Source organism: Haematobia irritans, chromosome 3 (assembly GCF_050003625.1).
Source record: "Haematobia irritans isolate KBUSLIRL chromosome 3, ASM5000362v1, whole genome shotgun sequence".
Lineage (NCBI taxonomy): Eukaryota > Metazoa > Arthropoda > Insecta > Diptera > Muscidae > Haematobia > Haematobia irritans.
Genome location: NC_134399.1, coordinates 197084919 through 197101686, shown reverse-complemented (window position 1 = coordinate 197101686; position 16768 = coordinate 197084919). Strand labels below are relative to the sequence as shown.

The window sequence follows — 16768 nt, the reverse complement described above, 5'->3', positions numbered from 1 at the left end:
TAATTTAGCTTTTCTTAAAAAAAGTTTATTTTGGGTTTGCTTTCCTTCATCTGGAATTTCTTTAATTTGTGTTTTCTTTTCTATATAATTTGTTTTTCTTCTTCTTCTCTTTTTCGCTTCGTTACTAACAATGATATTTGCTAAACATTTTCAAATTTATTGAATTTTTTTGTTGTTGTCTAAAAATTAAAAACATAAATAAAATAAAAACAAAATATAAATATAAATTTATTATTATATATTATTTTAAGGGGGTTTCTTCTTCTACAGCTTACTTTTGAATTTTAATTGAAATGTCTCTATAAAATGAAAACGAAATAAAGACGTTATCTTCGTGTCTCTTGCATAACATATCTTGTTGTTTGTTCTATTTTTAATGTTTTTTTTGTTTTGTTTTCTTTTATTTTCATAATAATAAAAAATATAACAAAGTGATCTCTTAGACCGCTTTTGATGTCGTTTCTGGCATCCAGCGTAACATTTCACGACGCCAATTAATACTATGCTCCACATTTTTTACTGTAAATGATAATATACAAAAATATATGTTAAACATTTTTATAGTACTGTGTAATAAGGATTTTGAATGGTTCGTTGTTGGATTGTAAAAGGAATTGATTAATTGCATCAAAAGAATATTTAAACTATGCAATGATGAAAAAAGTCGACTTTACCAAATTTTGGTAGTCTTTTCGGTTTGCCAAAAAAGATGTTTTTTTTTATAATTTTAAAATTTTCTTTCATTATTAAATTGGCAATGTCCCTGAGACTTAGGTTAGTTTAGGTGGCAGCCCGATGTATCAGGCTCACTTAGACTTTTCAGTCCATTGTGATACCACAGTGGTATCACAATGGACTCATCACTGAGTGCTGCCCGATTCCATGTTAAGTTCAATGACAAGGGATCTCCTTTTTATAGCCGAGTCCGAACGGCGTTCGACATTGCAGTGAAACCACTTAGAGAAGCCTTGAAACACTCAGAAATGTCACCCTGAGACTTAAGCCTATATCCATGGCGTATAATATGACGATTCTCCTTTTGCTATGCGATAGAGGAGGTACAGCATTATCAACTGCGTGAAATGTAATAATATTATAAACAGGGTTGCCATTTTAGTCCGATCGGACCAAAATTGGTCAAAAAAAAAATTAATAATTTTTAAATTTGGTCCGATGGTCAACCCAATGGAATTTGGTTGATTTTGGTCCATTTTCGCCGAATCGGTAATTTTTTTGAAAATATTCTATAGAAATAAAATTTCGACAAAATTTTCTGTAGAAATAAAATTTGCAGAAAAATTTCTATGAAAATAAATTTTTTTTTATAGAAATAAAATTTTAAAAAAATTGTGTATAAAGGGTGGTTAAATTGTAAGGGCCGATGTTGAATGTAAACCACACCTAAACCCCAAGTTTTTTTCCGAATTTTATTTGACATTTCTCTATTTCAGACTTACTCAATTTGAACAATGGAGAGATACACAATCCAACAACGTGTTAAATGTTTCCAAGAAATGGCAACAGTGTATGATCAATTTTCGAAGAAAATCATCTTCAGTGATGAGGCACATTTTCACTTCAGTGGATTCGTCAATAAACAGAATTGCCGCATTTGGGCGAATGAAAATCCAAGAGTGATTGTCGAAAAACCAATGCACCTACAAAGAGTGACGGTTTATGGGCTGGCGGCATCATCGGTCCGTATTTTTTCCAAAATGAGGCCGGTCAGGCAGTTACTGTGAATGGTGTTCGCTATCGTGAGATGATAACGAACTTTTTATGGCCCGAATTGGAAGATATGGATGTGGACGATATGTGGTTTCAGCAGGACGAAGCCACTTGCCACACAGCTAACGAAACAATGGCTCTTTTGCGCAACAAATTCAATGGCCGTGTTATCTCACGTAATGGCGATGTCAATTGGCCGCTAATATTATGTGATTTGACACCGTTGGATTTTTTTTTTATTCAAAAACAACATCGGCCCTTGATATTTTAACCACCCTTTAAATACAAAATTATGCAAAAATTTTGTAAAAATTGTATATAGAAATAATATTTTGCGATAATTTTCTATAGAAATAAAATGTTGACAAAATTTTCTATAGTAATAACATTTTGACAACATTTTCTATAGAAATAAAATTTCGTCAAAATTTTCTATAGAAATAAAATTTTGACAAAATTTTCTATAGAAGTAAGATGTTGATGTTGGTCCATTTTCGTCAAATCGGTAATTTAAAAAAAATCTATAGAAATAAAATTTTTACAAAATTTTTTGTAGAAATAAAATTTGGACAAAATTTTTTTGTAGAAATTTGTAGAATATGGAAATATAACTTTAATAAAATTTTTTATAGAAATTAAATTTTGCCAAAATTTTGTACGAAATAAACTTTAAAAATTTTTTGTAAAAATTGTATATTTTGCGATAATTTTCTATAGAAATAAAATTTTGACAACATTTTCTATAGAAATAATATTTTGACAAAATTTTCTATAGAAATAAAATGTTGATTTTGGCCCATTTTCGTCAAATTGTTAATTTTCTAAAAATATTCAATAGAAATAAAATTTTGACAAAATTTTCTATAGAAATAACATTTTGACAAAATTTTCTATAGAAATAAAATTTTGCCAAAATTTTCAATAGAAGTAAATTTTTAACAAAATTTTCTATAGAAATATAATTTTGAAATAATTTTTCTATAAAAATAAAATGTTGACAAAACTTTCTATAGAAATAAAATGTTGACAAAACTTTCTATAGAAATAAAATTTTGACATAATTTTCTATAGAAATAAAATTTTGATAAACATTTCCATAGCAATAACATTTTGAGAAAATTTTCTATATAAATAAAATTTTGATAAAAATTTCTACAGAAATAAAATTTTGACAAAATTTTCTATAGAAATAAAATCTTGCAAAATTTTCTATACAAATAAATAGAAATAAAAATTTAATAACATTTTCTATCGAAGTAAGGAATTTGGTACATTATTGATTAATTGCATCAACAGATAATTTAAACTATGCAATAAGGAGAAAAGTCGACTTTACCAAATTTTGGCAGCCTTTTCGGTCGGCCAAAATAGTTTTTGGTTTATAAATTTAAAATTTACATTCATTATTAAATTCACAATGTCCCTGAAATTTAAGCCTATATCCATGGCGTATTATATGACGATTCTACATTTGCTATTCGATAGAGGAGGTACAGCATTATCAACTGCGTGAAATATAATAAAGTTATAAAGAGGGTTGTCATTTTGTTCGGACCAAAATTTGTCCAAAAAATTAATAATGGTCGGACCAAATGGAATTTGGTTGATTTTGGTCCATTTTCGTCAAATCGGTAATTTTTTAAAAATATTCTTTAGAAATAAAATTTTGACAAAATTTTTTGTTGAAATAAAATTTGGACAAAAATTTCTATGGAAATAAAATTTTAAAAAAATTTTCTATAGAAATAAAATTTTGCCAAAATTTTGTATAGAAATAAACTTTAAAAAATTTGTGTATAGATACAAAATTATGTAAAAATTGTATATAGAAATAATATTTTGCCATAATTTTCTATAGAAATAAAATTTGGACAAAATTTTCTATAGAAATAAAATGTTGACAAAATTTTCTATAGAAATAAAATTTTGCCAAAATTTTCAATAGAATTAATTTTTTAACAAAATTTTCTATAGACCAAAATATTGACAAAATTTTTTATAGAAATAAAATTTTGCCAAAATTTTCAATAGAAGTAAATTTTTAACTAAATTTTCTATAGAAATATAATTTTGACAAAATTTTCTATAAAAATAAAATGTTGACAAAACTTTCTATAGAAATAAAATTTTGACAAAATTTTCTATAGAAATAAAATTTTGACAACATTTTCTATAGAAACAAAATTTTGATAAACATTTCTATAGAAATAAAATTTTGAGAAAATTTTCTATAGAAATAAAATTTTGATAAAAATTTCTACAGAAATAAAATTTTTACAAAATTTTCTACAGAGATAAAATTTTTACAAAATTTTCTATAGAAATAAATAAAAATACAAATTTGATAAAATTTTCTATCGTAGTAAAATTTTGAAAAAAATTAACTATTAAATGATATTAATTTAATTTGGAGAAACCGTCCGCTGGTACGAATTTTGGTCCAATTTCGGAAAAATGTTGATCCAAAATAAAAATTAATTGTGGCAACCCTGGTTATAAAAAGCTAAGAGTGCATGGAATATCCGTAGGGGTTCTAATAAATTGAAGTGGGAAATAAAAGAAATGGTTCCTTAATCCAATTAACAATTATATACGAGGGTTGCCTTTTATATTTCGGAATCGGCCATTCTTAGTAGTGCAATCCGCCAACTGATAGTTCTATCGTGAAACTTGACATTTTTGAGGTTATACGTGCTTCGAACATTTTGACATACCAGCACTATTTGCGTTGTTTACAGCAACATGAAAGATTCATCTCGTCCGAAAAAAATGGAATTAAATTTTTGAAAATGTTTGTGCTATTATTTTTTTTTTACTATTTTCGATTAACTTAATTCAATGAAATGAATGGCAATGAAGCTCCATCAAGGATCAATGTTTATCGATGACCAAAATCAATTATAGTTCCGGAAACCATTGAAATTGAAAACCAACTGAGATTGAGACCACCTTGGGCACTAGTAGGATCAGCATACATTCAATATTGCATGAACATTTGACCGTCAAAAAAATTTGTTCACGTTGGATTTAGACTTGCCAGATGACCGGGATTATCCCGGAATTTTGTCTCCAGGTAGTGTCCCGAATCTTTCAATAAATTTGCTTAAAAATCTCAGAATATAATATCTGTTGAACTCATAAAAAGAGAATTGGTACAGATTGCCAACAATTCGAATCATTTTTAAAAACAGACGAAACAACTAAACTAGTCAGTTCCTCAAAGAATAGTACAAAGTATATATTTCAAGTGGATTTTTTGTTGTCCACATGTATGATATTTAAATTTTATATTTAATGTTTATTTTTGATTGTCCCGACAAATCTCGGCAACCGTCATCTGGCAACCCTAGTTGAATCCCACACAATTTGTCAATAACTGAAAAAAAGGCTCGTGCCTATTGGACGAAAGAAATGCTCTAAAAATATGATCGTGGTGGTTCGAAACACGTCGTGACGTCAAGAAGAGCCAAATTTCCCAAGCAAATTATCGCCTGTTTTCTGGAAAAACTGGACATGTCGCAATCGTGCCAACGCAGAAAAGTCAACTCCGAGTGGTGCTTAACCATTTTGTCTTTCAAGAAATCAGGAAAAACAACCGCCGAGGACGGATCATTCCTCAGCACGACAATGCGAGCTCTCACACATTGGCTCAAAAGAACTCAAACAGTCCTGTCTTGATACCGAAGACTTCTTTGTATTTTTCACACACCAGCAGAAGCGGTTGATACGTTCAGAATGCATGTTTTGGAGATACCTCCATCAGAGTGGCAAAAGTGGTTCAAATATTTTGAAATATATTTGGAAATATTTTAAAAATCAATAAAGCGATTTTCGATGATTAATATTTGTATATATGGAATAAATATTGAAAAATGAGTTTGGATCAAGGTAAAACAAATGAGGCATTCAAGTTAAAAAAAGTACAAGAGGCTGCCAATGCACAAAAAGATTCAAGCAATTGCTTCGCTCACACGATAGTGACCAGTTACCGAATTTAGTTTTTACCGATGAGAAGCCGTTCCAAATTGAGCAGTTTGTGACGAAACAAAATGATCTAATTTACTTGTTGAATAGGTGAGCTGAAAATGCAAATATACGATTGGCCACCAGAACTCCCGCTCGTATTCATCAACCGGGGGGTTTGACACCATAGCACTCAGCACGCGTTAGCCAAGTATGACCAAAAAAAGGAGATTCCTCGCTTCATTTCTAGCGCACAATAGCCACCAGAAACTCCGTATTTTAATCTGTTGGACTTATGGGCTTAGAACTTTTTGTAGAGTAAGGTTGGCATTAAAAAAACTGGCAGTTTGAAGCCAATAATTCATACCCAAGATAGCCAAATCGAACAAATCTAAACTGATTCTTAAATTTGATTACATTTCAAAACTTCTTTTTATTTTTCAACACACAATTTTTTTCTGATTCAATCACGAAATTAATTGGTCCAATTAATTTTTTATTTGAAATATCTTCAATCACAGAAATGATAGAATCAATTAAAAAATTTATTGTAAGTCACTTAAAAAATTAATTGATAATTGATTAATTCATATTTTCTTGATTGATTTTTTGTTTCAATTAAAAAATTTGTTCGATCAATTAAATTTGTAATTAAATATTTTTTAAAACTCATTTAAAACTTTAATTGAAAAAATTTTAGTTTTTTTTTATAAAAAATTAAAAAAAAAATAAAAAAATATAGAACAGTATTTTGTTGCATTTCATATCACCCTCACTGTATGGAATTTTTCTTTTCCAGTAAAATATCTACATATAGTAAAACAGTGTCCTCCCATAAATTTAGACACTTAACAATAGAAATGTTAAGTGAATAATTTTTTGTTCATTTTCCATATTACAAGGTTTCCAACAACCAACCATTTTGAAACTATCATTTTTAAGAAATATTTACGATACTTACCCAGTAGTCAGACATCGGTTTCAATACTGACCGCCATGGCACTATTGTGCCTCTGGTTTAAATTACTAGTCCCTCGAATACCATTCTGTTGAGGTTGCTGCAGCTGCTGTTGTTGCTGCTGGAGCTGCAGTTGTAGCTGTTGTTTTTCAAATGACTGTTGAGTCCTTAGAAATGGAGCTAAATGACGACCTGGATGATCAGTCAGGCCCGGTGTACCGATGCCATCATCTAAATCCATAATATCCGAAGATGATTCAGACAATGAGGATTTTCGATAATGTTGACCTAAATATATTTTGAAGAAATATAATAAAAATAAAAAAAAAACATTAGTGTGAAATTTTTTAAGAATTTGAAAATGTCAAGCTTCAATCAAAAATTTTATTGATTGAACTAAGTTTTTAATAAACACAAAAAATGTATATCTACCAATTAGTTTTTAATTTAATTGCAGTTGCAGTCCGCAAAACTAAAACACAAATCATCTTGACTGATGAGACTCATTTCCACTTTTGTGGCTAGGTTAGGTTAGGTTAGGTTATGTGGCAGCCCGATGTATCAGGCTCACTCAGACTATTCAGTCCATTGTGATACCACAGTGGTGAACTTCTCTCTTATTACTGAGTACTGCCCGATTCCATGTTAAGCTCAATGACAAAGGGACCTCCTTTTTATAACCGAGTCCGAACGGCGTTACACATTGCAGTGAAACCACTTAGAGAAGCTTTGTAACCCTCAGAAATGTCACCAGCATTAATGAGGTGGGATAATCCACCGCTGAAAAACTTTTTGGTGTTCGGTCGTAGCAGGAATCGAACCCACGACCTTGTGTATGCAAGGCGGGCATGCTAACCATTGCACCACGGTGGCTCCTGGTGCAATGGTTATGGCTAGAAAAAGAAAAATTCTCATACCTCGGGTTTGGACCCAACCCAAGAATTATTATTGGGAAGCCTCTTCATCCTCAATTTGTGACTATTTGGAGCGGTTCTTGGTCAGGCGGAGTCATTGGACCTTACTTCATTGTAAATGAGATTGGGTCAATAGTTATGGTATCGAGAAGTGTTTAATGATGTTTCATAGTCCAAGTTGGATGGTATTGATTTGGACAACGTTTACTTCCAACAAGACGGAGCCAAGTGCCACACAAGAAACGAAATCAATCAATGTTCTTTTAAGGCCGATACTATGTTCAGTTTGAAATGGAATATTTTTGTTTCCATTTATATTTTAAATTATTTTATATAAAGCAAAGACAATAAACTCTAGGAAGATAGGAAATTGGCTACTGAGGGGATCAAACCATTTACCGTGTTAGTTTCATACTCGAACCAAACGCGTATACGACAAGTATTGACATAGCATTAAAATGCAAATAAAAAGAAATTAAGTACACGAAATAAATTTCCATAAAGGGGAAAATTAATTTTTTTGTTGTTGCCTAACATTTAACATTGTTTCATTAAGAAAATTAAGTTTTTCATTTAAAAAATAAAAACGAAAAACAAATAAAAAAATTACAAACATGAATGGAACTAACATGGTAAATGCAACATTTGGTATGACGCAAGCCAATTTCCTTCTCAAGTTTTCTTCCTCAAGTTTATTGTCTTTGATATAAAGTAACCATGAAAATCAAGTGATTTTAAAATCTAAAAGCGACCATAACACTGCCTTTTACGGGAATGTATCCCTATGGTGTTATGTCTCAAGTAGCTGATCGCAAGTTGGCCACCGAAATCTTGTGATTTAACACCTTAAGATCACGTAAATGCTAAGGTCTACTCCCAGAACTCTACTTTAATCAAGATCTCAAAAATAGAATTATTGAGGGATAGAACAGCCCTTTTGCGATTTGGTTATGGACAATTTTATGAAGACGATATGGACATTCGAGCTTTAAAAAGGACTGGAAAACCTTTCTATTAACCATGCATTACTATTTGCCTGGGATGGGAAATAAAAATTCAATCCAAAATGTAGAGAAGATATTCAGTTTTGATTTTGACTAGGGTCTTTTTCCCGGGAATTTGCTATTTTTTCGTTCCCGCTTTCCTGGGAATGAAGTGCGGGAATTCCAGGGAAATTTTCTTTACAATATTTGATATATATTAGAGGATTTATATGACAAATGACAGTTGAAATCTAGTTAAAGTGGATTTTGGAAGTGTAATGTGAATGAATATGGTACCAAGTAGTAGTAGTTGCCTTGTGGACATACATAGTCGGGTCCAAGCTCAGGTTCTAAAAGAAAGATTGCACTTCCTAATTTATGATTGTCATATTTCTGTAAACCCACATTCCGATAAACAACGGGATATTTTACCTTATGTATGTCACGTTTGAAATTCCATAATTGCACAATTTCAAAATTTCATAATTATTGCAAGAATTTTTTAATGTTACAAAAACTCCCCCAATATTAATAGTGTTCTTCCGAAAACTATACCGACTATACAGACTGTCTTTTAACCATTATAACATTTTTTTATTACAAAATATTTCGTATTTTAGTATGATTTTGGCTGATGTAAGAGATCAACATAATATATATTGTGAGTTGTTCAGACAGCGCCTTATAAGCGTAGCTTTAGCCGATTTCAAATTTATTCAAATTGTATGCCACATCAAAGCAGGTTTCCCTTTGACCGGGATCCCGGGAAATTTGAAAAAAAATCCCACTTTCCCCGGAATGTAAAAAAATCGGGAAAAAGAAACCCTAATTTTGACCCTAATCAGTTCTATTTACTGGATAAGCTACTGATTCAAATTATTACACATAACCGGAAAGTCAATCTTCAAATAGTAAGATTGATGTTCAAAGCTCAACATCTCAGTAACTTGTGATGCGAAAGTTGAGCAAATTGAGATCAACTTCAAGTCCATATTAAAGACTTGTCACAGGACGAAAGTACTACATTTTCGGATTATTAGCATAGCAAAGTCAATCTTCAAGCAATAAGATCGATGTCCAAAAGCTCAACATCTCATTAAAAAAGAGATACCAACAATGTAGTTTGGATCCCAAACTTGTGATCCGGAAGTAGTGAACATATGGATCATCTCCAAGCCCATATAAAAGGCTTGTCACAAGACGAAACTACTACATTTTAGATTATTTGCATAGCTTTAGAGGTTCTGCATTTTAAGTTCATTAAAATGAAGAAATTTATAACAAACAAGTATGTACGGCCGTAAGTTCGGCCAGGCCGAATCTTATGTACCCTCCACCATGGATTGCATAGAAACTTCTGCTAAAGACTGTCATCCACAATCGAATTACTTTCAGTTTGATAAAATTTTCTATAGAAATAACATTTAGACAAAATTTTCTATAGAAATAAAATTTTGGTAGATTATTTGTGGCGATGTGGACCAATTTTTGTGTGATTGGGGATCGGCTATATATATGTCTATAGGCCGATATGGACCAATTTCGGCATGGTTTTGGTCATGGTATGTTATATGGCCGCTAACAATGTACCAAATTTCAACCGAAGCATATGAATTTGGCTCCTCAAAGTGGTTCCGGTTGTCAAATCTGGGGATCGATTTATTGGGGGCTATATATAATTATGGACCGATATGTACAAATTTTTGCATGGTTGTTAGAGACCATATACTAACACCACGTCCCAAATTTATATGGGGGCGGCCGTATCCTTGAACAACGTACCAAATTTCAACCGAATCGGATGAATTTTACTCCTCCAAGAGGCTCCAGAGGTCAAATCTGGGGATCGGTTTATATGGGGGCTATATATAATTATGAACCGATTTGGATCAATTTTTGCTTGGATCTTAGAGGCCACATATCAACACTATATACCGAATTACAACCGGATCGGATGAATTTTACTTCTGCAAGAGGCTCCAGAGGTCAAATCTGGGGATCGGTTTATATGGGGGCTATATATAATTATGGACCGATTTGGATCAATTTTTGCTTGGATCTTAGAGGCCACATATAAACATCATGTGCCGATTTTCAACCGAATCGGATGAATTTTGCTCCTCCAATAGGCTCCGGAGGACAAATCTGGTGATCGGTTTATATGGGGGCTATATATATAATTATGGACCGATATGAACCAATTTTTGCATGATTATTAGAGACCAATATACTAATACCACGTACCAAATTTTTCTTCTCTAAGAAGCTCCGCAAGACAAAAATGGGGGTCGGTTTATGTGGGGGCTATATGTAAAAGTGGTCCAATATGTCCCATTTGCAATACCATCCGACCTAAATCAATAACAACTTTTTATGACAAGTTTCAAGACGATAGCTTGTTTTCGTTCGGAAGTTAGCGTGATTTCAACAGATGGACGGACGGATATGCTTAAATCGACTCAGAATTTCATCACGTTGCAGAATATATACACTGAAAAAACAGTAAACCCACCAGGAAGAAAAGTTTCGGTTAATTTTAGAAAATGTCGAATATTTGTAGAAAATTTTAACTAGACAGTATTACAAACGTTGGCATCACGCCGATGTTATAAAAATAAGTAAATATTTTTCGACAAATTCAAGAAAATTTATTAGACATAACTAAGTTTTTTTCACTTGTTAAAAACAATTTTGTAGTTTGAAGGAAAAACTTGATGTTCAAAATTGCAAGAATTTCTGTAGTGATATACAAAGTTCATGATGGACGCATTTTTGGTAAAATTCACAAATGTAAAGAAATTCTGAACTATTTTGTCGAAGGTACGAATTTAGTTAATCATTATGCTTCATTTGAGTTTATTTTTTCTTCGGTTTTAGTTAATTTAACTAACGTAAACAAAAAATTATTAGAGTAAAGGAAACTTTCTCCAAACATAATAATTCCATGAACTAAAATAAAGTTAAATTGGCTTTAGTGAAATAGAGAGTTCACTTTTTTTTAGTGTATACTTTAAGGGGGCTTAGAGCAATATTTCGATGTGTTACAAACGGAATGACAAAGCTAATATACCCCCCATCCTATGGTGGAGGGTATACAAAATAAATTATTTTACCAATTTAGCTTTGTGTTTGCAAAATATTAATTTCTCTATTTATGATGTACACTAACGTTATCCTTCATCATTGTGACTACGGCCTATTTTAAGGCACTTTAAATTGCACCTTGGGCAAAGATGAGAACCAAAATCTAGTTTAGTTTTTTATTCAGTTCGTTTTTATATTAATTAAAAATTCATAAAATCTTTGAATTAGAAAAACTTCAATTTATCATTGGCAAATCGACCAAAATGTAGTTTAGTTTGGAAATAAAAATTAGCGTCATAATTTTGATGAAAGATGACTAGGGTTAAGAGAAAGTTATATTAAAATGAGGGATATTGAGAGAGAAGATCACAAGACGAATTCTATTGGTTATGTTAGTTTACATTGACCTAAAAAGATATGTAAATACTTCGTTAATGTTTTCATGCACCATTACGAAGCATTGCAAATATGTGACAATCTTGCACAAGTATTATAATACGAGTACTCTTTAAATATTCTCTGTTATCCATTATCATGTGATTGGAACAATAGGAACTTTGTTTATCTCTTAAATAATAGTTTAGTAATTTATAAAATGTTGAATAGATTTTTAGATATTCAACTTACCTAACGCACCAGGCATATATGAACAGCTAGTAACATGATTGAAGTTTTGGCTTTGCATTTCTTCTTGATCCGTTTCACGATGGTAGAAATAGTTGAAATTACTCACAATGACGGGTACGGGCAGAGCGATTGTCAGCACACCAGCTATCACACATAGCGAACCAACAATTTTACCCCAAAAGCCGACGGGTCTGCATACGTCGTTGTTGTTGTTGATGAAAAGCATAAGAGTTGTGGAGTGGAGAGATATCCATTCCAAAAAAGAATATATCAAATGTTAAATGACATTCATTTACGGAGTACAAGAAATTTAACAAAATAAAATACAAAAAAAAAAACAAACAAACTCAGAGAATAAGTTAAAGATAGTAAGAGTTATACATATAAATAAAGAGTTAAAAGAGACAACATAATGACATCAATTTACAGAGAAATACCATAAAAAAAAAAACGGAAAATGAAGTTTTCTCATCATCATCATGTTTGTACTAAAAACAAAACTGATTGTTTTTTAATAGAAAAAATATTAAAGAAAAAAAAAAATAAAATAAACAAATGAAAGTGAAACAAATCAACTAAAAGTTTACACTAATAGTTCAAAATGAGCGACATTATGAGAGTAGCGATCGGGAGAGAATTACAAATACAACGAGAAATAACGTTAAATTGTATATGATGAGATGATAGTATGGATGATTGTATGACACGAGCTTTTGAAGAGCGAAAATCGTGGGGACAGTTATACAAAAGGTTATACAAAGGGAGTGAGAAAGAGACAGAGAGTGATATTGTTATTTTTTGCGCATTGGAAAAATATTGATATTGATATGATCGCATGATGATACACTTATACAGAAATGGTCATTGTTTTTGTATATAAGTAAACCGCTTACAAGATCAACTAAAATATATTGATTTCATATTCATATCTTCTGGCTTTCTAGATTTCCTAAACACTACAGGATCGATCAAAAGGATTTCGTTTTGTACACACTCACACAAATATATTTACCATATATGTTTTTGCTTTAATAATTTTCTCTTTTCTCTTCTTTCAGTTATTATGATTATTATTAACACAGGCAGAGTAGGTGGTTATACATAATTACATGGCATTCAAAAGCTTTGGCATTACGTTTCATATTTTGTTTCATGATCTAGCTAAAAGCTTTACGGCTAACTTCAAAACACAAGGTATAGAGCAAACTCGTGCTGTTAGATTTGTTTTGTTTAGTAAAATAACAAGTAGCATTTTGGCTTCCATACTACATATGTAAATAAATTATAAACAATGCAGCCTTCAAAAGCTCATGCATTTGCAAAGTGCTTTTGGGGAATTATGGATTGAATGGATTTGGTGTTTTTTTTTCTGGCTATTGGGATCAATGGTGATTAGGACATTGTGGGAAGTGTAGTTGTCTGGTCGGTGTGGTGGTGGTGGTTGCAGTGATGGAAAAAACTTCAATTAGGAGGATATAAGGTTTAGCATTGTAGCGTATGTAATTGTTGTCGAGAAATATTAATTAAAAAAGAACAGTGTAGAGACACACAGATAGAGCTTTCACAAATATCATTTGCTACAGAATGAAGAAAAGTTGAATTTAATTTATTAGAGATTTATTTATTTGTATAATATGTGGAACTTACCTAGTAGGGATTGAATCCTTGTTTGTTTTGTTGAAAACACCAGTTGGTTCGCTTTTTTTTGTTTCGTTTTGAATGTCTTCTTTTTAGCATTATTTATAATAATTTCACATTTGTTTTAACACTCTATAATGCTAGCTTTGTTAACTATTTTAAAAAATGGTCTGTCTTGAGTCCTACATTGAATCCCACTTTCCAACTATTAAAGTTTTTCTTCGCGATTATCTTTACGCATTTCAATTTTATGTGTGGATCATACATTTCTATAGGAAATAGGCTCTTGAGATATGTGTCGTTATTTTAATTACCTTTTAAATACGATACAGCTTGGGAATATAAAAATCCCTAGGAAAATATTTACTAATCTCAACAAGCAAGGATGAAGCCAATATACCCTTGACCATAGGTTTAGTCCTTATGTTCAGTATTAGAAACCCTATAGACATAGATAGATTTGCTTAAAAACATTAATAACTAGTTTACGGACAAATCGGAATAAGAAAGCGAGGTCCAAATATAATAGAAAAAGTATATACGGCTGAATGGAAATCCAATTTTATATTTAGTTGTTAGATGTGTGTACTAACGTCATCTACAGAAATGAATAAGAATCTGATATGGACTCACGAGATGAAACGTCTAGCCCCAGGAGACTCCGGATGTCAATTTTGGGGATCGATTTATAATAGAGCTATATATAATTGTATACCGATATGGACAGATTAGAATGTTAGTTGTTTGGGTGTAAAAATTATATGTTTGGAAATCAAATTGTTTAACACAATATTTTTAAGTGCAAGCATATAATGTTCATAAACTAGCATAACATATTTGGGACATATATGTTAATATGTTAGAACATATTATGTTTGGGACATAAAGTGTTTGTAAATATAATATGCTTAGATGCAAACATATATTAATTTGGAAATAGCCTATAAACATATATGTGTTTAGAAAGAGAGATCTAGAGAGTATGCTGCAAGTAAAATAATGGAAGTAACCAATTGGCGACTTAAAAATATATCCACACAAAGAAAATGTCATTAACATTTTTTACTACCTGTGTATGCCCTAAGGTGAAACATAATATGTTTGAACAATACAAACAATATTTTGTTTGGACCAATTGTGAAAATATATATGCTTGAAGCAAAATGTGTTTGGGGTATATGTTACAGAAGCGATTTGTTTTGAGGGTGTAGAAAAAAATTAAAAAAATTTTCTATTGGAAAAAAATTTCATTCAAATTTTGGTAGATTATTTTTTGCACAAGTGACAACCGTGATTGGATGTCATCGATAATTTTCATCGGTCGTGAAATGGCAAATAGAGTTGATTTCAATGAGGCATAATCATCTGATGGATCTATTTTTAATCATCTAATTACACACAAACATTTTTTTCTGATTCAATCACCAAGTTAATTGATCCAATTAATTTTTTAATTGAAATGTCTTCAATCACGTAAATGATAGTATCAATCACAGTTTTAATTGGGCATAGAAAAAATTCTTGTTTAAAAAATTAATTGTTTTTTTCAGCAAATTTCAATTAATTTTTTAATTGATTCAATTAAAAATTTAATTGATGTTGATTGCAAAACTCAATTAATTTATTAATTAAAAAAGGAAACTATTTTTAATTACTTTCTGAATTGGCTTAGAGTTTTTATTTGCATTAACAAATGATTGTTTGAAATACATTTTTAATTAAAAATTAAAAAAAATCAGCACTTTTTTTAACTGAATTAGTCTTCCGAATTTGATTAAAAAGTTAATTGTATCAATTAATTTTTTAATTAAAAATTTTAAAATTTTCAATCATTGACTTAATTAACTTAATGTTTCTATCATGATTAAAAAGGTAATTGTATCAATTAATTTATTAATTGAAAACAATTTCAACTTCAATTAACTTTTTAATTGGAAATATTTTGGTGATATTTTTTTCTGTGTACACTCGAATGGCTACTGTAACAACATTTCGACAAATTATATTTTACATTATTATCTCTTGAAATATTGAATAATGTTTACTTGCTACCACGAAATTCAAAGGTTTAGCTCCAGAACCCATAATACACACTCGGTATAGAATGATTGTAATGATATTTGAAACTATAAAATTTCTGCTTTTCCGGCTCTCTCTTTCATTGGCATTAAGAAAAAGGTCAGTTATACCATTAAAATTGTTAAAAAAAAATTGGATGAAAAAGTACTACTTGATTTAATTTTTGATGTTGATACAGTACAATTTCATTTATGATTTTTATGATTCTTGGTACACAGAAAAAAAATTTCACAAAAATTTTTCCAATTAAAATCTTAATTGAGTTTTAAAAAATATTCAATTAAAAATTTAATTGATTCAACGAATTTTTTAATTGAAACAAAAATCAACCACACAAATTAATAGTATCAATTAATTTTTTAATTGACTGTCAATTAATTTTTTAATTGATACTATCATTTCTGCGATTGATTGTGATTTCAATTAAAAATTAATTGGATCAATTAATTCGTGATTGAATCAGAAAAGTTTTTTTTTGTGTGTACATTATGGCGGATCGGTATCCAGACATAAAATTGAGCTTGTATTACGTATGTCAGCCTTTTAATCATATTAATCATATTTTAATCATATTGGAGGCCATCTAGCCTCCAGCGAGTTAGTTAATTATAATTAAATAGGTCATCTCCGAATACCAAGTGCATACCAAGTGATCTTGATTTTCAGCTTGTTTATTTTTAATCACTTAAAAATGCAACTTTGTAAACTGTAAGGTTTTTAAAGTTCATGATTTTATAGCATTCCCAAAAAGTTATACTTGACTATGTGTGCGAAAATTTAATATAAAAAAATTA

At 30.4% G+C, this 16768-nt stretch overlaps 1 protein-coding gene across 1 annotated transcript in view; it reads right to left on the bottom strand.

Annotated features, from left to right (window-relative positions):
- Positions 1 to 379: 379 nt before the first annotated feature.
- The window catches only part of Sh (Potassium voltage-gated channel protein Shaker), a 695621-nt gene continuing 679232 nt past the window's right edge, over positions 380 to 16768 (bottom strand). Inside the window, exons 10-12 of the mRNA XM_075301324.1 lie at positions 12258 to 12448; positions 6653 to 6937; positions 380 to 519 (exon numbers count right to left, since the gene is read on the bottom strand). Coding sequence (XP_075157439.1) covers positions 6660 to 6937; positions 12258 to 12448 — 469 coding nt within the window. The 3' untranslated portion in view covers positions 380 to 519; positions 6653 to 6659. The remainder of the gene's footprint in view (positions 520 to 6652; positions 6938 to 12257; positions 12449 to 16768) is intronic.